Source organism: Athene noctua, chromosome 9 (genome assembly GCF_965140245.1).
Source record: "Athene noctua chromosome 9, bAthNoc1.hap1.1, whole genome shotgun sequence".
Lineage (NCBI taxonomy): Eukaryota > Metazoa > Chordata > Aves > Strigiformes > Strigidae > Athene > Athene noctua.
Genome location: NC_134045.1, coordinates 9,897,266 through 9,919,590, shown reverse-complemented (window position 1 = coordinate 9,919,590; position 22,325 = coordinate 9,897,266). Strand labels below are relative to the sequence as shown.

Below are 22,325 nucleotides of genomic sequence, written 5' to 3'. Positions count from 1 at the left end.
GCTGCAATCTTACTGTTACTTAATATCTGCTCAGCAGAAGCCAATATGACCACAGGATTTGTTTGTTTTTTTTTTTTTTTATTTTGTTCTTCTCCCAACTGATTACTACAGTGTATTGCAGCTAGCGATGGCTTTTCATAAACAAAAATATGCTTTGTTATGTAGCTAAATATAATTAATTTGTTTTATAAAGACTGTTTACTTTGCTGATTTTAGTTTTGTGATGGTCAGCTCTAAAGCCAGATTGCAGTGTTTTCAAATGTTAGCTGACTAGTTTGATTCTGCTATCATTATTTATCCAGTGGATTTACAAATTAATCTTACAGTTAAATATGCAGTGTCTCACGTATTGGTACTGACAGGTGGAAAGCATATGCAATATCCTAATAATCTTAAGTATTTGAACCTTAGTGAGTCAGAGGGAAGTATTTTCTTAGAGTGAATGTTATTTCTCCAACTGGAACTTGTCGTCAGATTCTTACAGAAACAAGAGTGGAAGGTTAGAGAGATAAACAGCAAAGTAAGCCAAATACTGCTGTTAAACAAGCTTGATCAAGGTAGAGGAGAAAATAAATATATTAACCAAGCAACAAACTTTAGCCATCAAGTCGGACTTCATCAGCAGTCTGACCAATATGATCTAATAAAAGTCTTCGTAATTTTTTGTGTAGTACTGTTATTTACTAAAGACACTTCAGCATCTTTTGTATCTTTCACTCAGATTCTTGAATGGGACAGTAACACACTGCTGTTACACTGCATTATGAAATTACTATTGAAAATACTGATGCTTATGGGAGATCTGTTGTATATCCTCTTTGTTCCCATACCCTGAAAATGTTGTTACACTTGGCTTTTGAACTCTAAAAATGGAAGTATCAAATATTTATATGACACAGAAAAAAAAAAAAAAAAAGATCGAAAACAGTACATGGCTGCTTCTGTCCCTCTGAGATTCACATTCTTCATGTTTTCTATCAAATGTTGGCCTTTGGTTTTAGATACAGCTAAAGTATTGCTTAGACTCCTAAAACTTGCAGTTTGTGTTAGAGGAAGATTTTGGCAAAACCTCTATTTTTCTTCTCTTGCATGCAGAAGAGAAGATCAAATCGTCAAGTTAAAAGGAAAAAATATGCTGAGGAAGGAGAAGGAAAACAATCAGAAGAAGAAGCTAAAGTTTCTGTGAAAATCAAAAAGAATTCTGCCCCTTTACCTGCTGAACAGCCTTTACAATTATTTGTGGTAAGTAAAAACTGGCTTGGTCTCTAGTGGGAACTTTCATTTGTCTCAAGTAGTTTAGTGAATAAAGCTCATAACTTGGAAGGAATACATTATTATTACTAAGCCATCTTTTGTTTAATGTGACATTTTTCTAAGATCTTGAAAACTGGAAGAAATGGCTTACTAATATTTTTTATTTTCTGTTGTAATCATTCATTGACTTAACTGAAGTTAAGGATAAGACTAAGGATAGATGTACCTCAAGTAGTGAGTTATGCTGCATAGGCATATGAAAAAGTTGTGGGCTAATATTGTCATGGCTTTCAGAAGTATAAAATTAATTGAGCCTATGGGATATTTGCTTACTGAGATTTTTAAAAAGGATACAACTCCCTTTTTTCCCCCCCTTTGTGTTTACACTTTCTTGTTTAACTTGTGCTAGCTCTCGTACTCAAACTTACTATTGAGCCCTTCTAAGTAAATAAAGTGGCAGGAAAGAAACAGGAAAAAAGTGTTAATGAGATGGTTGGGGGAATGCCAAAGCTGTAAGGGAAGGGGGAAGATAGTATGATTGGGAACAAATCAGATGAGAGGGAAAGTAACTTATTATTGGAAGCAACTTTTAAAGATTGTGTCTTTATCTCTGGAACCACAGCTTCAGTCTTGGCAGAGCTAAGTAATCCCATGTCTGTGTCAGACCTTAGCCCTGCTGGAATTCCCAGGCATAGCCTTGTCTGCCCAATTCCACAGCATGTTTGTTATCTGTGCTCAGTCTGTTAAACTGAGTTTGACACATACTGGTTTTGTTTTGTTTTGTTTTTAACCTGTCTGCCAGAGTCCTCGTTTCTCCATCTCTGTGTAACTAAATTATAGCTATGTCCACTGCCTCAGAGCAGCGGGGCACTCATGGTGAGTCTGTGTCTGGAAGGCATCAGAAACACCATTGCTTGCACTGTAAGTGTGGCAGGTGAGCATTGCATCTGATGCTCTTTGGAAGTGCCAGCCTTACAGTACTTTTGCATGTATTCCCCTCTGGATATAGACCTAGATTTTAAATTTTACTCCCAAACTGTTAAAGAGAATGCTACTCGTAGGGGTCAAATTTGCCTTTATTGTTGATTTATTTTTATTTTTATTTTTTTTAACAAGCCATTTGTGTTTGAAGGTTTTAAGCCGGGTAATTTGTAGAGAGGGCATTTACGATTAATTTTTTTCCTGCATTTATAGGAAAATCCAAGTGAAGAAGATGCAGCAATTGTAGACAAGATCTTATCCTCCAGGGTAATAAAGAAAGAAGTAAGTGATTGTCATGGGATAAAGTTGCTTATTTGAAAAAGGCTTTTGTATTTGTCACTTTACATTTCCCCTATATTTCCTTTCCTAGATATCTGCTGGGATGACAGTAGAAACAGAAGAGTTTTTTGTAAAATACAAGAACTAGTAAGTATTAAAAGTTGTTTCATTGGAGGTGTTGATTGAAATTACAAGTACTGTGTTCATGTACTAAAATTTTGTATTGTTTGAAGATTACTTTTAGCCATATTTTGTCATCTTTTGTGATTTTTCTTTACAAATTTTATCTTAAAATTGCGAAGAATCTGCATTATATTGTTAGTAATAATTTTAAAATTATCAGTATTGTGAAACTAGCATTAACCAGTAAGTTGTCAGGCATTATTGCTACAAGAACAGAATTTTTTAAGAATATCAATTTCTTAAATTCAGCAGGGGATTACATGCCTGAGGCTAATTTCAATTTAATGAATTTAAATCAGAGTTACTTTTGTGAACATAAATTAATTTAGTATCATACATTTAGGAGACAGTGATGTTGGAGTTGGCCTTACTGTTTTAAAAAGAAAAAAATTTGTAGTGATAGAAATCACTTTATATCAGAAGGAAAACAAAAAAGAATGAAGAAGAAAAAGAACTTTTCCCATGTTTTCTTATTTTAAATTTCATATGTATTTTCCTGTCACTACTCAGTTTTTGATGCTGAAAGTGCAAGCACATTTTTAATTTTACATAAGTGAGTAATTTCATTAGATTCTTGCTAATAAATGCAGGTTTTTTGAGGCTCTGGATTCATATACTTCCAGAGACCGTTTAGCTCTTGTTTTCTGAAAGGGTAAAGTCTGTCTTTTTATCCAGGAACGAGTAATACCCAGCAATAGGTCTTCTTTATTTCTAGTATGTCTTTAGAAAGCTTAAAAAGTGATGAAAATACACTGAAAAGGGAGTGTGGAGAAGAAATATATGTACTTCTGTCAAACCAATCTAACTTCAGAAAGGCTCACTTGCACTTAGATGGTGTAGGTACTGATGCTCATGATTCCATCTTCCTTTGACTCTGGTGTTTCATGCTTCTCTCCCAGCCCAATCTGATAACATGTTCCTTTTTGCCATGGCTCTGGTGCTCCTCTCACTGATCTTTTAATGGGCTCAGCTCTATAGTTCAGTAGTACCTGTGAAGGGTATGCCTGTTTCTTCTCTTGGGACACATGAAAGAAATTTGTGATCCGTTGTGAGTTCTGTAGATCCTAGCCCAAAACCAGTGCCTTAACTAGATGCTGTAAGATGATTATTTGGAGGAATAAATCTTGATCTTTACAGTTAATTCTGTCTTAAATGATAAAATGCTCTTTTTTGAGTGAAACTCTGGTTTATAAAATGTTATTTTCACTGTATATTAAAAATAGATAGTAAGCTTTTGCTTTCACTAATATGTTAATCTCTGCAATTTTAGCTCTTATCTCCACTGCGAGTGGGCCACAGAACAACAGCTTTTAAAGGATAAAAGAATCCAGCAGAAAATAAAACGATTCAAACTAAGGCAAGCACAAAGAGCTCACTTTTTTGCAGATGTGAGTATGAAATATACAGTTAAATAAGCTTTTTTCCTTGTAAAATTTGGATTGATAGTTTGCTTTTTAAATACAACAGCTGAATGTTGAGAAGTAAAAATGAGCCATTAGGGTTGGGTTTTTGGTTGCAGCCGGGGTTTGTTGGTTAATGTAATGTTTAAGAGCAAGTCTTCTGGAGTCACTGAACTAACCTGACTTGTGTGGTCTAAAATTGGGATTGTTTGGGTCACTACTTAAAAGTGGTAGGGAGGTAAAGATTGTGTTGGTATGACTAGTTTCTCTACCATTATGACTTTTCCAAGACAGCACTTCATTCCTAAATGACAGCATTTTTCTATTCTGATACCAGATCCTTCTTGAGTGCCAGCCTGTCTGTCCCACACTGTCCCCAAAAAATGGGTGGGGTCGGGTGTAGGGGGGCAGGCCTCAATAGCTTTTAACTGCCAAATTCATTTTGTGTACAATGAGACCAAGTCTTAGCATATAGCAGCACTTTTTTGCCTCTCTACTGATTTTATTAATCTTGCATTGCAGATGGAAGAAGAACCTTTTAATCCTGACTATGTTGAAGTAGATCGGGTATTAGAAGTATCTCTTTGTGAAGATAAGGACACTGGTGAGGTAAATGCATCTTAAGTCAAGAAGTTACACCTCCAAGTAGCGTTTGATAATTTTAGCAGGCTTCAGAGTAACATGTTAATGGTTTTAATCTTCAATAATATTTTTAATGAGACGTGACGATCTTGTCATTTCTTGTGCTAGTCATGTATTTAGAAATAAAAACTGGAATTCAATGGCTTATATTTTTATTAAGATTAATAGGTCACAGTAGACAAAGCTTAGGTCGTTACTGACATAAATGTGAGGTTTGAATTGGCTTGTGAGTTCTGACAAAAGGCCAATCCCGAGTACTGTCCTGTCTCTCTGATAGTGACAGGGAGTCACTGCTGAAAGAAACACGAGAACGCAGGGCAGTGGTCGTTCTCTCTCCCTGTCTAACTCTGTCCCTACGCTTTTGGCAAGTGATTGAGAGGTGTTTTGATAGCCAGCAGTGGACCTTTCCCTCTGTATTTATCAAAACTATTTCCAACTTAAAGTAGCTTTTCTGGAAAGCTATTACAGAACAAAAACATGAGATTAGAAAATAGAAAAGCAAATCAAGCAAATAAATTGCCACAATTCTGAGTCAAGCAGAGAGCAAATACTGACAAAGTTGTTGATTAAGGCTATTTGAATAGCTATGATACTTCCTCTGTTCTTCAAGATAGCAAAATGAGCAGATTTTTACCCAGTGATTTCTGCATTAATCTCCCTGAAGCAGGGTTGAGGGTTAAAATTACTTTTCTTTGTATGCAGCAGATTTGTCATAATTACACTTTTAGAAAAAAAATGTGTTGTTGTCATAAGACTTTTTTTTTTTCCCCAAAACTTCTTGAAAAATGATTTTTTACTTGATTTTTAAATACATATTTACTGAATTTAAATAAAATAATCTGCTGTGGTTGCATCTTTTGATACTTTTCCTGAATTTTTATGCATGTTGCCCATACTGGGATCTAAGCTTGGATGCCAGGCTGTAAAGCTTTCTCTTTCAGTGAGAAAAACCTCTCTTTTAGGCTTATTTATTTTAGCCTGATTTGGAAAGCAGAGGAAACATTCTGTGTAACAGTTCACTAGTTGACTTCTGTAGTTAATTCTGCCCTCTGCCCCATTTCTACAAACATCACAAATGTAGTAATTTATCTTTCCTAAAACTAAGATTTACTTGTGGATAAGTGGGACTTGAAAAGTACTTCTGGGGTCTACAAGTGGCAGAGTACGAGAAGCTAAGGTTAAGTAAGTTGCTAACAAGAATCTACACCAAACATTTAAAAAAAATACCAGAACTGTGCTTTTGTTTCCAGCTCTCATGTAAGCTAGCTACTCAGATAGTAAGGCATATTAACAGTCTGTATACTAAAATAAAAGCTGATAACATTCAGAATTTTCTTCTGCAGCCTGTTATTTACTATTTAGTAAAATGGTGTTCATTGCCATATGAAGACAGTACGTGGGAGCTGAAAGAAGATGTAGATCAAGCAAAAATAGAAGAATTTGAACAATTGCAAGCTTCCAGGCCTGACTCAAGGAGATTGGTAAAATTATACTTAATTTACGTGTCTGTCTTGTGAAATTGGATTTAGTTTTTCCAACTTTAGATTTTTGTGTTAAAACATAAGGTTTATTGGCATTCTGTGTAAAGGATCTGTGTGCCTTGTTACCTAAGAAGAATAATATTTTCAGGTAGGAATAGATAAATACTTTCATCTGATTTGTTACTCTGTTAAAAAAAAGGTTTTGTTTGGGGAAAAATACGAAGTGCTGTAACTCTCTGAACATCTGAGTGAAGAGCAACACATTGAAACTGGCTATCACAGAATCTAAACATCATTAAGATGAGGAGAAAACAGAATAAAATGTAAATATCCTTTTAGAGAGGACAGAATTAAGTCTCGTATCTCAACACCGGGAAATTTGCAAATGAGATCTGTCAAACAGATTCCCTAATTACTTCCTGCTTTTATTTTTCTTCTTGTCATGAAGGGCTAGCTGAAAGGAGGAAAAATATGTGTAAAAAGCAAATGTGTTTTATCTGTAAATTACCTGTCTTCTGTCTCATAGAGCAGGAGAAAACAAAATAGTTCTATTTAAAGTCCTGTATGTCATTGTCAGAATAAGACATGTGTCCTGCATGCTGTAGTAGAATGCTTGTTCTAACTTATGTAACTGAATGTGCACACTGTTTTAATTTGTGGGCTTTGGATTTTATTTTAATGTTTTTTTTCATCTACAGATAATGACGGTAATCACGAGTAACGTCTTCATATTATTTTTAGTTCCTTTTTCTAGTATTTATTTTAAATCTTGTCATTTTGGCATGTGGGAAGAAGGGCTTTTATACCTCTCTGTTACCGTATTTGGCTTTAAGAGAATATGGTTAAAGCACAGCTGTACAACTGACAGTCATCTTAGCATCAGCAACAAGTATTTTTGTTCCAGGCTCCAGCAAGTACAAGAAAGTTTACTGACTGCAGCCTTGCGAGCAGGAGTGTGGCTGCTCCTGGTGTGGGGGAGTGGACAGATGGTTGCTTGTGGGTGAGGGGAGGAAGCCACAGCTGCTGGGGAGGGACAGCCACTGCTGCTCGGGGACCTGGTGTCAGGTGATGCTGACGTTGGCAATAAAGAGATATAAAATTCAAATCTAAAATTCAGAGCTGCCAGATAAGGCCACGTGAGTCTAGAGTGAATGCAAGCTTTTGTAAATACTGAGAAATGTAGAGGGGGTGGGAAGTACAGCTGATCAGAAAAGCTCTTACTAAAAATATTTTGCTTGAATGTGTGAATTTGTTCATGCTGGGATGCAGAAGCTATCTGAAGAGAATGGTTTCTGCTGGAATCCTGCTTCATAGCAGCAAGAAACTTTGTGATTTCTCTACTAAGTTGCCTCCTAAGCTAATGGCCAGCCTGCCAAGTCTCCAGGCTTGGGAACGTGTGTGTGTGTGTGTGTGGGTGTGTGTGTGTTTATACATAGGCTCTCAGCTTTTCTGTAGCTTGCTAGGGACATTAAGATGATACACCTTGATACTGTTACAGTCTGTTTTGTTACGTCCTTTGTATCATGATCCTGCATATGCTGATACTGTCTTTTATCTGATCCCATGGTGAAATCGATTCAGGGAACTCGACCACTCACAAGTCTACCTTTTTGTATTCCTGGTGTTGGCTTCCTGAGTTGGCAAACTGTGAGATCTAGTGATCAGCAATGACCAGGACAGTGCTGAAAGGAAAGGGCAAGATCACAGGAACTCAGTGTAGATTCCCCAGACCACTTGAGGAGAGATAGCATCAGCATCCAGAGTTAGACTTCAGGGATTTTGGTAGTCCCAAATGCTCACTTGGCTCTGAGCAGCTGTTCTTAAAGCTTCCAAAGTGAAACTTCATATATTCTTGAAGTTTCTTGTATAAATGAATTAGTATTTCAAATTACTAGTGTCAAGCTATTTATATGCTTAGTTTTAGAAATCAGTTGCTTGATATTACTGTAGTATAGTCTTAAATTAATTTTTAAAATATTAATCTGTATAGACAAATAAATACTAATTTCAGGTTTCCACAGACTATTAATTAGTGTGTAATGTTAACAGTGACACCTTCCCAGTTTTATGGATGAATAATTACATTCTAACACTCAGGAAATAGTGGGTTAAAATGTTTTGGAAAAATAAAGTGTGTACCAACTTGCACATGTATTAATCTTTCCTTTAAAGGACCGACCACCTCCGAACTCCTGGAAGAAGATAGAACAGTCCAGGGAATATAAAAATGGCAATCAGCTCAGGGAATATCAACTGGAGGGACTTAACTGGCTCCTGTTCAACTGGTACAATAGGTATATGCATGGAATGTTTTTTAATGTAAATTTCAAACCATATGGAGTGAATCACTGCTAGTGGAGTTGAACACTGTTTTAACTAAATTCATCTCTGCTTATAGCTTAAAGGGTGTAACTGGAAAAACATTTATTTTCCTTGTTTTTATCTTGGTTTATATACATTTAAAATATTTATTATTATATATTTTATAATAACAAACGCCAAATCTTAAAAGAATAAAACTAACCTGACCGAAAATAAATTTTCAATGGCTATGAGGAAATTAAAACAAAAAGCAACTTACACGAAAGTACAAGCTTTCAGAATTTTTGGAACAACTGGGAAACACTTGTGTCTTTGAAAATGATTTCTAGAATTAGCATCCATTTCAAATAAAGCTACCTCTTTTCACAAATAAAGCTAGTAAATAATTATTTTCTGCATTGGAAGCTAAAGCTAACTTTTACCCATTAAGGCTGTGATGTATTAATGGGAGTATATCCACTGTCCAGATTTTTTCCAGAATGATGTATTTTCTCTGTATCTGTGTTGGATTTCTATTCATTAATCTTCCTGCTTGCTTTATTTCCAATATAAGTTGCCTGTCCTTTATAGAGATTATGTCAGCAAGCACACCATTTTACCATAGGATACATTCATGATCTGCAAAAGAAAATTTTGGTTTAATTCTCAGTGAAGCATGACACAGCTGTGTGAGCATCTGTGCAGACAGAACAAAGGGCTGGTATGTGTGGCTGAGGGTGAGCACCTAGTGGTACACCATGTCATAATTCGGTTCTATGCATTTGTCTCAGTTTTGGAAATGAGGGGAAATTTGTCAGTGAGGCTATAATGCGCTCCTTTTTGTGTGAGTGTAACTGGGATACTTTCCATCTGAGACTTCTAGGGAATTTTCATTAATTTCTAGCTGTTTTGTCAAGGTGAGTGTAATGTAGGAAATCTGATTGATTTGAATTCCTTTAATTAGGGCAGATGTAGTCCCAAAATAATAATTCTGGAATATTTTTCTAGGAGAGGCTCATGGAACATTCCATTCTCAGTTTTTTCCAGTGCTAAACATGATTGAAAGCTTGTGGTTTTGTGTACTGAGTTCATTTTTCACCATAACCAGGGAACATTTGCAAGCATCTTATACACTGCCACAATTTTGACTGTTTTAAACTGGTAGACTTGAGCTTTGGTTTTCATAAGTTGTGCATTTGAGTAACAGTGTTAGTGTGTGTACTTTTGTTGATGCTAATAACAAATAAATACATTTTTCTTTCAGGCGAAATTGCATTTTAGCGGATGAAATGGGTCTTGGCAAAACCATTCAGTCGATTACATTCCTCTATGAAATACTCCTGGCTGGAATAAGAGGGCCTTTTCTGATCATAGCTCCACTTTCCACTATTACAAACTGGGAAAGAGAATTTCGCACATGGACTGACCTTAATGTTGTGGTGTATCATGGAAGTATGATCAGCAGGCAGATGATTCAGCAGTATGAGATGTACTTCAGGGACTCCCAGGTATTGTAATGTCACTTGTATGCAGTAACTTGCCCCAAACCTGTTCCAGGTAGTAGTAATAAAAAGTATACTTTACATTGTCTGTACATGTGTCTTAGTGAAAGTCATTTTGCATCCCATTATGTGTTTTTTAAGCTTTTAACATACCAGAATCTTTACATATGCTTACTGAGTAAATTCTGTGAAAGTGGTTGCAGCAAGATGTAGGGCTGTTTCAGTACACTGAATAATTTTGCAATTGAATAGCAGTGACACTGATACTCATGGAGATTAAAGTCTACACAGATGGTTGCAGTTGGGTCCTGAATTTGAAGAGCAGTGAGAACAAAAATACAGCTGATTAAGCTCTATATTACCTTTCTGTAGCTATTGATTTCCTTTTCCAAGTGTAAACTAGTTTTGTCTGTGTACAGTTTGCTTTTCTGTCTGAAATACTTTAAATGATGTGCAAAAGCTTTGAAATCTGAGTATTTTGAAAGGGATTTTTTTTCCTTTTCTACGTATTCTGCATCAAATTTTTTTTTAAACTATTGTGGTATGTCTATAAAATTGGTAAGGCTGAAAACTTTTTCTGAAGTAATGCTAAATACTAAAATGACATCATGTTTCTCTAGTGAGTTATTGTATACTGCCTTATTGAAGGCCTTGCATATTCTTTTTGTCAGACCAGTCAAGTAGAGTAAGCCGGATATAAAGGGTTCCTTTAGTTCTCAGGGTGATTTTTTTATTACTTACTGTGCTAAATGTATTGCTGCCCTACATTTTGATTGACTTACTGCAGGGTTTTTCCTGTCATTCTTTCAGATTTTCCCAGGCTTAAAAATGTGATCTACATGCATCTTTTGAAACAGTTTTTATGAGGTGGTTATATCTGTAATTTAAAAGTGGTTAACTTTTACTGTTGGTTTAGACAATATTGGATTTGTGGATATGGATAATTACTCATTACTATTAATTACAGAGCTACAGAGATGTAATAAATGTGTATAGGGTGGCAAAACAATTTATAATGTGTAATCTGATGTCTGACTCTTGATAAAATTTCAGCAACAAAATACTGAAATTGAGTAGATACTAGCTAATGTAACGAATTTTGTATGTTGATGATTTCCTAGGGACGTATTGTTCGAGGTACCTACAGATTCCAAGCCATTATCACAACTTTTGAAATGATTCTTGGTGGGTGTCCAGAGTTAAATGCAATTGAATGGCGATGTGTTATTATTGATGAAGCTCACAGACTGAAGAACAAAAATTGCAAACTCTTGGAAGGATTAAAATTAATGAACCTTGTGAGTAACTATATTTAGCTTTCTGAATTTGATCCTAGTTAAGAACAGTAAGATAATAAATCAGAGATTTGTTATACCTGCTAAAAAACCCCTCTTGAGTAGTTTTTTTCAGGAGTTACTGATTCCTGATGCTCTCTTCAAATGTGTGTATTTTTGATAGCTGATGCTCATATGTTTTTCATTAAATAAAATCTAGCAAGTTCTAAATAAGCTGAATCTATTTCCAGTGCTGCTATTCTATAGTTTGTTTTGATTATGGCTAAGATTTCATTTAAAATTTTTCTTATAATAATAGTTTTTGTACAGTAATTAATGTTTAAAAACCTGCGAAAGTATTTTAAACAAGTTATTTAACCAGAAAAACAAGCAAGTAGAATTTAGAAAAAAAATATTGTCCCAAAGTTAAGATTTTATTTGATGTAACGCAAGATTTTAGAAAGCAGATATACTGTGAATCTTGAGGCTTTTGGTGCATTTCTACAGGATGCACTATGACTGGTTTTGCACTGGGTTTTTGACTTCATTATTACTTTGAGACACTTGTTGCTACATGCTCTCAGAAGTCATCGTATTTGCTGATACATGCATAGTGTATATTTTCCACACTATGAGAGGATTTTATGTGTCTGAATATTACAGGCCGAAGTTGAACTGTTCAGTCATTTCTTCATTACAAATGTAGGAAGAGAATTTAAAGAAAAGCTAGTAGAAAGTACTTGTTCTTTTATAAATCTGTTTATATTAGCTGGGTACTTAATGGCACACAGAACTGGCATTTTCAGGTTATGACATTCAGACTTAACAGAAAAATTTTTGCAAACGTGTGCACATGAGGTCATGTGAGGTTTTTTTATTTCTTTCTACAGGAGCATAAAGTCCTGTTAACTGGTACCCCACTGCAGAATACAGTAGAAGAATTATTTAGCCTCCTTCATTTCCTTGAACCATTACGTTTTCCTGCTGAATCTACATTCATGCAAGAATTTGGAGACCTTAAAACAGAGGAACAGGTATTGCATGTTGAATAAATTCATTTTGAGCTTCGGTGTAAGACCAACTTTCTTGAAGGAAAAACTTTTGTTTTGAATAGTAACTGTTACTGCTCCCCACCCTCCCCTTCAACTCTTCACATGTCACCTATGAGTTCCTTTGTCATGCAATTTCTTTAAACGATGTAGACAGTAGAAATGACTAAAAGTATGATATTTTATGTTAAAGAATTATTTTTTACTTTTTTTGATCAATTTTGTAAATTTGGCAAGTAAATGGTGAAAATAATATAACTTGAAGTTTTCTGGCTTTGTAGGCAGAGTCTTTGCAGACAAGTGCCAAAAGTTGCTCTTTTTTTGTTTTGGAGCACGTGAAAAATTTCTTCCATAATTTGGGGTCAAAAGTAAGGCTACATCCTATCTGGCAAATATTTTATATAAGTCTAGGAAAAAAAAAATTAGTGATGTGAGTTCAAAAATTTGTAATTGATATTACTTTCTCATGTTCCAACAAACTACTGTGTTTCATTTAGGTTCAGAAACTACAAGCTATCCTGAAACCCATGATGCTCAGACGATTAAAGGAAGATGTAGAAAAAAAGCTGGCTCCTAAGGAGGAAACTATAATTGAAGTAGAACTAACTAATATTCAGAAGAAGTATTATCGAGCAATTTTGGAGAAAAATTTTGCTTTCTTATCCAAAGGAGCAGGGCAAGCAAATGTACCCAATCTGGTTAACACTATGATGGAACTCAGAAAGTGTTGTAATCACCCTTATCTCATCAAAGGTAAATACATCATAAAGACTAATTTATTTTTTTCACTACTTTTGTACTTTTTTTGAAAATATGTAAGAACTTTTGTTGTTGTTCTTTGACATTTTAATCAGATTTTTGCAAGGATTGGATTAGGTGTAAGCATTTTTTTGATAGACGTAAGGCAAAGTTGTGAGGCAGTTGTGTATTTGAGGCCTGAAATGTGAACTTGTTGTTTTGTAGGATTTCACAGAACATTCAGAAGCAATTATCTCATGGAAGTATTAGATCTCTTTAAAAGCAGTATGAAGAACTTCTAGAGCTAACTTGAAAAATTAACACTTTTTACAAGTGATATAGTTTGTGTCAGTCTTCATTACTTTTCTCTTGCTTGCAAGAAAATACACTTAAAGCCCTTAAAGTTTTTGCTGTTTTCAGTCATAGTGGGTCTAAATAAAAGGTCTTCAGAATACTGCTTTTGGACTCATGTTCCATGTTAAAATACCACAGATACAAAAGGACTTGTGGGTTTTTTTGATTGGCATTTCACACAACACTTGACAACAAGTTGTATTTTTGTTTTTGCAGTTTGGGGCGGGGAGGGTTACCTCATTCTAGGTGTTTTTTCTGTGGTGTTCTGCTTAAAAACTTAAAACTTGTTTTCAAAGAGCATAGGACTAGATGATCTTGCTAGACTTTAGATCCATCCAGAACTTTGTTCTGTCTCCAGTAGTGGTGAATGGGGATATTTAGAGTACAAGCATTGATTGTGATAACTTAGTCTTGTACATACATGGAGATATTTTTGTAGATACACCTAAGAAATACATTATTTGATAGGTGCTGAAGAGAAGATACTTGGAGAGTTTAAAGAAACGTATAGCCCAAGTGCTCCTGACTTCCATCTGCAAGCAATGATCCAGTCTGCTGGTAAATTGGTTCTTATTGATAAACTTCTTCCAAAAATGAAAGCAGGAGGCCACAAGGTCCTTATCTTCTCACAAATGGTGCGCTGCCTTGATATTTTGGAGGATTACCTTATACATAAAAGGTAAGATACTGCATACTCTGTCCTCTGTAGTATATTGCTCTCAGTGGACATATCTTTGAATATTAGTGCAGGATTAATCATTACAGCATACCAAAAATAGGAATAAATTTTTTTTTGCTAATCACTCTGTTAACTTTCTGTGTTCTGTGAGGGTTTATCATTTATTCACTAACAAATTAAAAACTTCAGAGAACAACTAAAGAGAGGTTGTTGAGTAAACCATCTGCCTTCAGTTTGTTGCTTTTTCTATTAAACATTCTTGTATGTCTGTACTGTTTATACATAGCCTGTCAGAAACCAAGTAAGTTCAAGCTCAGTGTTACTCTTCCAAACCCCAAGAAGCATAGAATGTGTTCTTTATTTACATCGTGTTGAACTTGGACCAGACAGGGGTAATGCAGCTCCTTACTCCTGACAGAGAATATAAGTACAAAATTGTAATCAACATTATTAATATAAAAATAAAAATGTGTTTCCTGTCTTCCCTAACTTATTAGTGCTTTGAATTTTGCAGCAGAACTGAACTGCCAGCCATAAAGCAGCTCCTTAGGCCAGCTTTTGCTGTCACATATAATAGAACCCTTTGATTATACTGTTGACTCCACGGAAACTAAGAGCTTATTGAAGCATGTGACTAAATACTGTGTATAAAGTCTCAGCACATAAAATCTAACGTGACACTTGGTTACCATCAATAGTTGCTATGTCAGCCTGAAAAAGTATAAAAAGGCATAGTTCTGGTTGTTCTAATAGTCCATTTGTTGGACTGTTCATACTGCTCTGAAGTGTATATTTGTCAGTGAACTACATAGTATATAGAGTAAAAAATTTGGGGTTTTTTTTTTAAGAAAAAAGTAAAAATGTCAAGCCTTCCTGCAGTGGATACTAGAATGTATATTAAAAATCATTAGTAGATTGTACTAATACCTCTTTTTCTGATGATTTTATACAACTTCTGTGCTTTTGGTTTTTGCTTCATAAAGCTGTATCTAAACTGAGAGCTCAGTGGTTTATATGTTTTACTTTAATAGACTAATTTTAACTTCCTAAGTAGTACTTAAAATCCAGTATGGAAAATATTCCTATTTCTGTAATGATGTAACATCGACATTAGTGCATCAAACCTACAGGTTGGATCTTCTGAAACCTGTAGAAGCTTGAAACTTACTCTGTGCCACCATTTCACTGGAGATGTTAGAGTGCACACATGGTTAGACTTCATACTTAACAGAATTCGTGTCTGTAGGAGAAGGCTGCCTGCCAAAATGCCTGTGGTCCTGTGGATTATCTGCTGTGCTGTTTTATAGCTCACTAGAAGAAAGATGGTTCTGAGGCTTTTTGATGAGTAGAAACACATTCAGCATCTTATTCTGTTTACAATGTACAGAAGTACTTGCTCCCTTTTTAAGTATTTCACTTGATTTCAGAAATTTCATAGGAGTCTGTAAGTATCAAAGGTAACAGGAATGACAGTTTTACTGCTGGTTTTAGTTTAGGAAGCCCTGGTTTCATTGATGCCTTGATAAAAACTGTGAGAGGTGCTGTCATGTAATTTCACTTCCATTTCTCTTAATCTTGACAGAATCAATATTCAGTTTGTCCAATGACAGTTCACCAAGTACTGCTTTCTGGTGATTACTTGGTTACCCCTAACATTTTCAGACAATTCTGTATATAATACAAACGTACACTGTCCTGCTTCTCTGACCCTAGGCAGGAATCCAAGCATAATAGCATGTGAATAACTATTAAGTGTCCACATGGGACTTCAGGTTATGGTGTGTTTTAATGAGACTAAGTGCCATGGTAGTACACGTTTCCTGGTATGTATTTTCAGGTACTTAATGGACAAAGTTCAGGTGTTCTTACTTTAAATTGCTCAGTGTTTGGACTTGCTGATGTGTATTTGTACTACTGTTGTGATTCCTGGTTATGTTATCCACTGATAATCAAAATTAGTTTCTATCACTCTTACTCACTCTACAGAATAAATATGCAAGCAGGAGATCTGTTCTAATCCCCCTTCGAATTATGAAAAATTTTGTAATGATTTGTGTGCGTGTACCTGTGGCAATTTCCAGATACTTATATGAACGAATTGATGGGCGAGTACGAGGGAATCTCAGACAAGCTGCAATTGACCGGTTCAGCAAACCAGATTCCGATCGCTTTGTCTTCCTTCTGTGCACCAGAGCTGGTGGTTTGGGCATTAACTTGACTGCAGCAGATACATGTATAATTTTTGATTCTGACTGGAATCCTCAAAATGATCTGCAGGTAAATTCCTTTGAGCATAATAGTGAGGCCTAAGAAGTCAAACCTGGTTGATATGAATTTAGTCACTTTGAATATTATCTCTGTTTTGAACATGCATAATTTTAAAATGTTCAGGTTTTTTTAAGGCATATGTTTAATATTTTTTTAAGGCTTTCTACTTGGGTAGCAGAGGTCATCTGGGTTTGGCTGCGTTCTGATTTTGTCGTTCAAACTGATTACTCTTTTTAAAAGTACAGCACAGGAAAACTTAAGTCAGTGAGTTGATAAAACCCTTAAGATTTTGATGACTTTTGAAACTGGGAGTTAGGTTTTGCATATACTGACCAACGTAGATTATGGAAATAGTTCTTCAGCTAAAACAACGTTTATAGAAAATGATTAATATGTATTAAGAAACAGTGAATTAATCAAATCTAGGATTGGATGCTGAAATTGAATTCATTCTCAAGTCACAACTCCTTTCCCATTTGTATCCGGAGATCAGATAACTTAGGAGTTAGCATGTCTTTTTACCTACTGTTAATGCAAGAGAAAACCCATTCAGTAACCTTCAGCACAGAACATTCATCAGCATTTAACTACCTTTCTAAAAATTACTCTGTTTTTAGAAGGTTCTTCACAATGTGGAAAATATCTGATATCTTGCAATTACTTAAATGTGAATCGACCTCCTTTTTGAGTTAAGACTATTGTTTTTCAGGTTTCACTACAGCAGAAACCATTTCTAAAAAGAATCGTATCTCATTCCCAGATAAGTCTAAAATTTTTACTGTCGTTCTCCCTTCCTTCAAAAGGCTCAAGCCCGTTGTCACAGGATTGGTCAGAACAAAGCAGTGAAGGTCTACAGACTGATAACACGTAACTCGTATGAAAGAGAGATGTTCGACAGAGCAAGCCTGAAACTGGGACTGGATAAGGCTGTTTTACAGAGTATGAGTGGAAGAGAAAACAGTGTTGGTGGTGTACGTAGATTTTTTGAAATTATTTTCCTTTTGCCTTTGTAATCACATGGGAGCTATTTTAAATTACAGAAGCTACCATGTTTCTGTCATTTTACATCTCTTATGTTTTCTGATGTGGAGTAACAGCATAGTTGTTACAATTTTAAATGTAGTGAGTTACTCCGATAAGGTCCAAGGTAGATAATGTCAAAGTTAAAACAAGGAGAAAAGTTTCCCTTTGTTTCCTTGTATCTTGTTATAATAATATAATTTGTTACTTTAATATGAGATTTGTATCTAGTATTAACTGGTAATTTTAAAAAATTATATTCATCACAGTGTTGAGAATAGCCAAAATAAAAGGCATGTACTTGTAAAAATGTGTACTGTGACCACATTAAAAAAAACCCTGTCAACTAGCCTTTTCTCTTAGTTTTTCATAACCTAGATTTTAAGTTTATAAATTACAGGGCACAGTTATGTTTTAAAAACATCGGAGAGGGAAAGAGAAATAGAAAAGACTTTGGGGGACTTTTTCTTTGACTATCTGAAACCTGTTTTGTTTACTCAGATCCAACAACTCTCCAAAAAAGAAATAGAAGACTTGCTTCGAAGAGGTGCATATGGTGCCATTATGGATGAAGAAGATGAGGGCTCTAAATTCTGTGAGGAAGATATCGACCAAATTCTGCAGCGTCGTACTAAAACTATCACGATTGAATCGGAAGGAAGGGGCTCCACATTCGCCAAGGTGCAGAAGCAGCAAAGTGTTCTTTGACAGTATAGAGCTGTAAATGCAATTGAATGTTGTAAAGCTTATGCTTTTTTAAAAAAAGTTACGGTTACTTTTATTTAGTGTGTGTATTTTAGGTACGTTTTTTGGGGTCCTTACATCGATGTGTTTATATTAATATGTGCACAGAGCAGAATCAGATTTGCACATACAGATTGAGTAAATGCCAGATGTAGAAAACATGCTTGAGCAAAGGTGAATAGTAAGTGTGTGCAGCTTTTGAAAAGGCTAGGGTTTGTGTGAGATAATGGACTGCATTAACCAAGAGTATTAAACCAAAATTTTAAAATACATAATTTAAAAAATAAATAAATAAAGCAGTATAACTGAGACTGAAACGTGGGTACTTCATGAGTGCAGTTGAGAAAAAAAGCAAAGGAAAGGGAAAAATTTTAGATGTATATTTATTATTTATAATAATAAACGTATATTTATAATTTATATAATATGTTTTATTATTTAGAGATATACATTTATTTAGTCTTATATCTTGCTGATTGTGGTTTAAATAAGAAACAGACTTCTAAAGAAGAGATACTAAGCCAATTAGGAAGTATCATCACTGTCGTTTCATTAGAAGAGTTAAAAATTTTTATATGTGTTTACTCTTTTCCCAAAAGCAGTGTATCAGGGCTTTTAAAATGCCTTCTGAAATTAAGCTTATTCCATGCTCTTAAGCTTTGATTGTTGGTAGTTTAAACACTCCTTTGAAATTTCCCTCAAGCGAGTACTTTTGCATGAGATGAAATCCCCAAATGCTGATAAGCCTCTTCAAAAGGTTCTATTTTCTTCCATTCAAGTAATTTAGATTCAGACTTAGAAGCAGAAGTATCTTGCTGCTTAATATTCTTCTCTCCTGATGGTGCATAAAAGTTCATTAGATTTTTCTGATACGTTATGGATCTGTTTAAAAATTAGTGGGAGGTGAACTTTTGAGTTGCTTTGCGCTAAGTAACTTCTAAAGTCTTTAACAGCTGCTTGGGAGATTTTTGATGGAATAAGGTTATGCAGTCTTCACAGCACTAAGGCATTCAGACTCTACAAACTTTTGATGTATGGTGGTGGTAAGATTTAGTTTTCTTTATTACAGGCTAGTTTTGTTGCATCTGGAAACAGGACTGATATTTCATTAGATGATCCCAACTTCTGGCAGAAATGGGCCAAAAAAGCAGAAATAGATATAGATGCTATCAGTGGTAGAGTAAGTACTTCCCTTTTTTTAATGCATGCTTTTTCAAGTATGTGCTTGCTGTTGAACTCTGAAATAGGATTTCTGCTGCTTTTTTGATAAGTATTTCAAAAATTTTTGTGCTGGTTAGTTTGTGCATGGGTAATCAGCCTGCTTTGATAGCTTTCCTTGCTTCTTGCTGTCCCAGAAGAGTTTGGGGATCTTTGTTTTTTGTTGAAGACGTGGAAATGGTTGAAAGTGTGTAAACTTTGTTTCTCTGTTGTAAATCTTGGGCTGGAATCTTCAAATTAGCTGACTAAGCATTATATCAGGTTTATAAACTGGAAGTTGTGTCCTGTACTTGATCTTGCCGTGCAGTTCTAAAAAGTTTTCAGTGTCCCTTGTTACACACAGAGACTGCAGTGTAATCTGTGTAAGTATTCAGCTCCGAGGAGGTATTCAGTATTGTTTATAACTAACATACTGGCATCATCGTATGAAACATGTTCTTTGTTGCCTTAAATACCCCTTGCTTTACAGGTTTTTACTGTGATATCTTTACAAAATACCTATTAACGACATTAGATAAAAATTGTTTTTGAACAATTGAACTGAAGCCATCTACTTAAGAAGAGCTTATCAACTGTCTCCCTGATAAGGTTTGTTTGAAATTTTGCAGAACAGCCTGGTTATTGATACCCCCAGAATTAGGAAACAAACACGGCCCTTCAGTGCTACGAAAGATGAGCTGGCTGAGTTGTCTGAAGTGGAGAGCGAGGGTGACGATAAACCAAAACTCCGCAGGCCTTGTGACCGTTCCAATGGATATGGAAGAACAGAGTGTTTTCGGGTGGAAAAAAACTTGCTGGTCTATGGGTATTGTATACATACTTCTTCTTTCTAGGAAGATCTGAAAAAATGCTAGATTTCTAGGTACTAAATTGTATCTATGGAATAACTTTCAGCTATACTGGCAATAATCTGGAGTGTATATATAGAATTTATTTAGAATATGAATTTATGTGAACTTATCATTCACCCTCTATAAGTCTTTCTGACAACTTGCAATTGAAGAAACACTGAAAAGAGGTGAAAACCTTTCTGCAGAGGAGATTATCACCTTTAACATGGGCACTACAGTAGTTTCTAAATCATTACAGTAAGTGCTGCAGGCAGGCTCAAAACTGTGTAAATAAATACCTGAAAAAAGGCTTGGCAGGTGACTCGGTGTTTTTAATTGCAGATCATCTTGCACTTCCATGAGGTGCAAATAAGAACTGAAAAGCTAACCAGTTATTTCAAACATACTTAAATCAGGTTTGCTGCTTTTGAAATAAGATCTTTGGTCTTCTCTCACCCACCTTAAAAGATAAATGTCTGTTTGCTTAGCAGCATGAGTTCCCACCAGTTTTGTGTCTTAGAAGCCTAAAACAATCATCCGTATTTTTTTGAAAACAGGCAAGTTTTGTTTAAAGCTCTGTTTTAAACAGATGGAGTTGTGTTGGAAATGTTAATTTCATATTTCCACTCAGTAACTTAAACTGAAGGAAACAAGTGGAAATCTAAGCATTTTGCAGAGAGATTCCCTTTTGTAACAGAAATCTACAGGCTGCTCATGTGTTTCACCTCAGAGTGCTGATTTGTGTTTCACTTTGGACTAGGTGGGGTCGATGGAGGGAAATTTTGTCACATGGTCGCTTCAAGAGACAGCTGAATGAACAGGATGTGGAGATAATTTGCCGAGCTCTGTTAGCCTATTGCCTTGTTCACTACAGAGGGGATGAGAAAATAAAAAGTTTTATATGGGATCTCATTACCCCAACAGAGGATGGGCAAACACGAGAGTTACAGAATCATCTTGGTAAGGACATAAGTGTTTCTGCAGTTAAATAGCTGCTTATATGGATGCCTGTGGTACTGGGATAAAAACAGCTAAAAATTCTCTCTGAATGCATCCTACTTGAAATAAATGGAATTTTTTCCAGATATGCAATTCAATTGATGGGAAAAGAAGTGTCATTTCTGCTCTGCTTTGTATTTGATGGCTTACCCAAATGGGTTGGTATACTCTGTGTAAGCTTTCTTTTCATTTCAGTTTGTAAGAACCTATTATGTTTCATAGCATGTGACAGCACGCTCTCCTTTCGTTCCCCCTCTCCTGCTTTGTCTTAGCTGGTGAAATGTACTGCAGAGATGCTTGAGAGACAAAACAGAAAAAACCTCATATCCAGAGGCTGTGATGCTAGTATTTTTTCTGTACTGCGGGTCACAATACTGGTATAGGATATAGGAACTGTAAGTATGGTGGGATCTGTACCTACTTGTTGCTGTTACTCTATTATATTTTAAATTATATAGGCTTATCAGCTCCTGTGCCTAGAGGAAGAAAAGGAAAGAAAGTGAAGACCCAGGCTAGCACCTTTGATATACACAAAGCAGAATGGCTTCGAAAATACAATCCAGAACATCTGTTGCAAGATGAAGGATACAAAAAGCACATAAAACACCACTGCAACAAGTAAGCAGTAGCTAACATGTGACTGTCTTTCACTGTTTATGTAAAGATTCTTTTTTTCTTCTAGTTCCTTATTGTCTTAGAAGACTTCAAAATAGTTGTGGCACCATGAAGAAACAAGTTTCAGTGGTGTTAGCCTGACTAGAAAAAATAAGTTGCAGTGCAATAGGAGGTGAACCGAGCATTTCACATTTAAGATAATGCTGTTGTCATTTTTAAAGAAACCGTATGTTTGTTTCTGTACAGAGAGAGATCTTGCTAGCATGTTTGTGGAGCCTTGTAGCAGCTGGAGGACTAAAGGGTTTGGGAGTGTTTAGCAGAGAAACTGAAAGCACTAAAGTTGTTCTCGATCTTACATGCTGTTTACCTGTCATGATTTCTAGGTTTCTGAGAATCTGAGCTACTAGCTTGTTGAAAGCTCGTTCATTGCTATAAATTACAACTATTATAACTTATTTAGATAAATCATTTTTCTGTAGCAAAACTTGTTATACTCTGCTTGAAAACTTCATAG

General features: G+C 35.4%; 1 protein-coding gene across 3 annotated transcripts in view; it reads left to right on the top strand.

The window, feature by feature from the left end:
* CHD9 (chromodomain helicase DNA binding protein 9) overlaps positions 1-22,325 on the top strand; it is a 96,613-nt gene that overhangs the window by 53,457 nt on the left and 20,831 nt on the right. For all 3 annotated transcript variants that reach the window (XM_074913621.1, XM_074913620.1, XM_074913623.1), the window contains 19 exons: positions 1,096-1,242; positions 2,449-2,517; positions 2,606-2,661; positions 3,968-4,085; positions 4,620-4,706; positions 6,083-6,220; positions 8,393-8,514; positions 9,786-10,029; positions 11,145-11,321; positions 12,188-12,331; positions 12,844-13,099; positions 13,907-14,117; positions 16,199-16,394; positions 17,189-17,356; positions 17,907-18,086; positions 19,219-19,329; positions 19,976-20,172; positions 20,958-21,157; positions 21,655-21,814. In XM_074913621.1, coding sequence (XP_074769722.1) covers positions 1,096-1,242; positions 2,449-2,517; positions 2,606-2,661; positions 3,968-4,085; positions 4,620-4,706; positions 6,083-6,220; positions 8,393-8,514; positions 9,786-10,029; positions 11,145-11,321; positions 12,188-12,331; positions 12,844-13,099; positions 13,907-14,117; positions 16,199-16,394; positions 17,189-17,356; positions 17,907-18,086; positions 19,219-19,329; positions 19,976-20,172; positions 20,958-21,157; positions 21,655-21,814 — 2,981 coding nt within the window. The remainder of the gene's footprint in view (positions 1-1,095; positions 1,243-2,448; positions 2,518-2,605; positions 2,662-3,967; positions 4,086-4,619; positions 4,707-6,082; positions 6,221-8,392; positions 8,515-9,785; positions 10,030-11,144; positions 11,322-12,187; positions 12,332-12,843; positions 13,100-13,906; positions 14,118-16,198; positions 16,395-17,188; positions 17,357-17,906; positions 18,087-19,218; positions 19,330-19,975; positions 20,173-20,957; positions 21,158-21,654; positions 21,815-22,325) is intronic.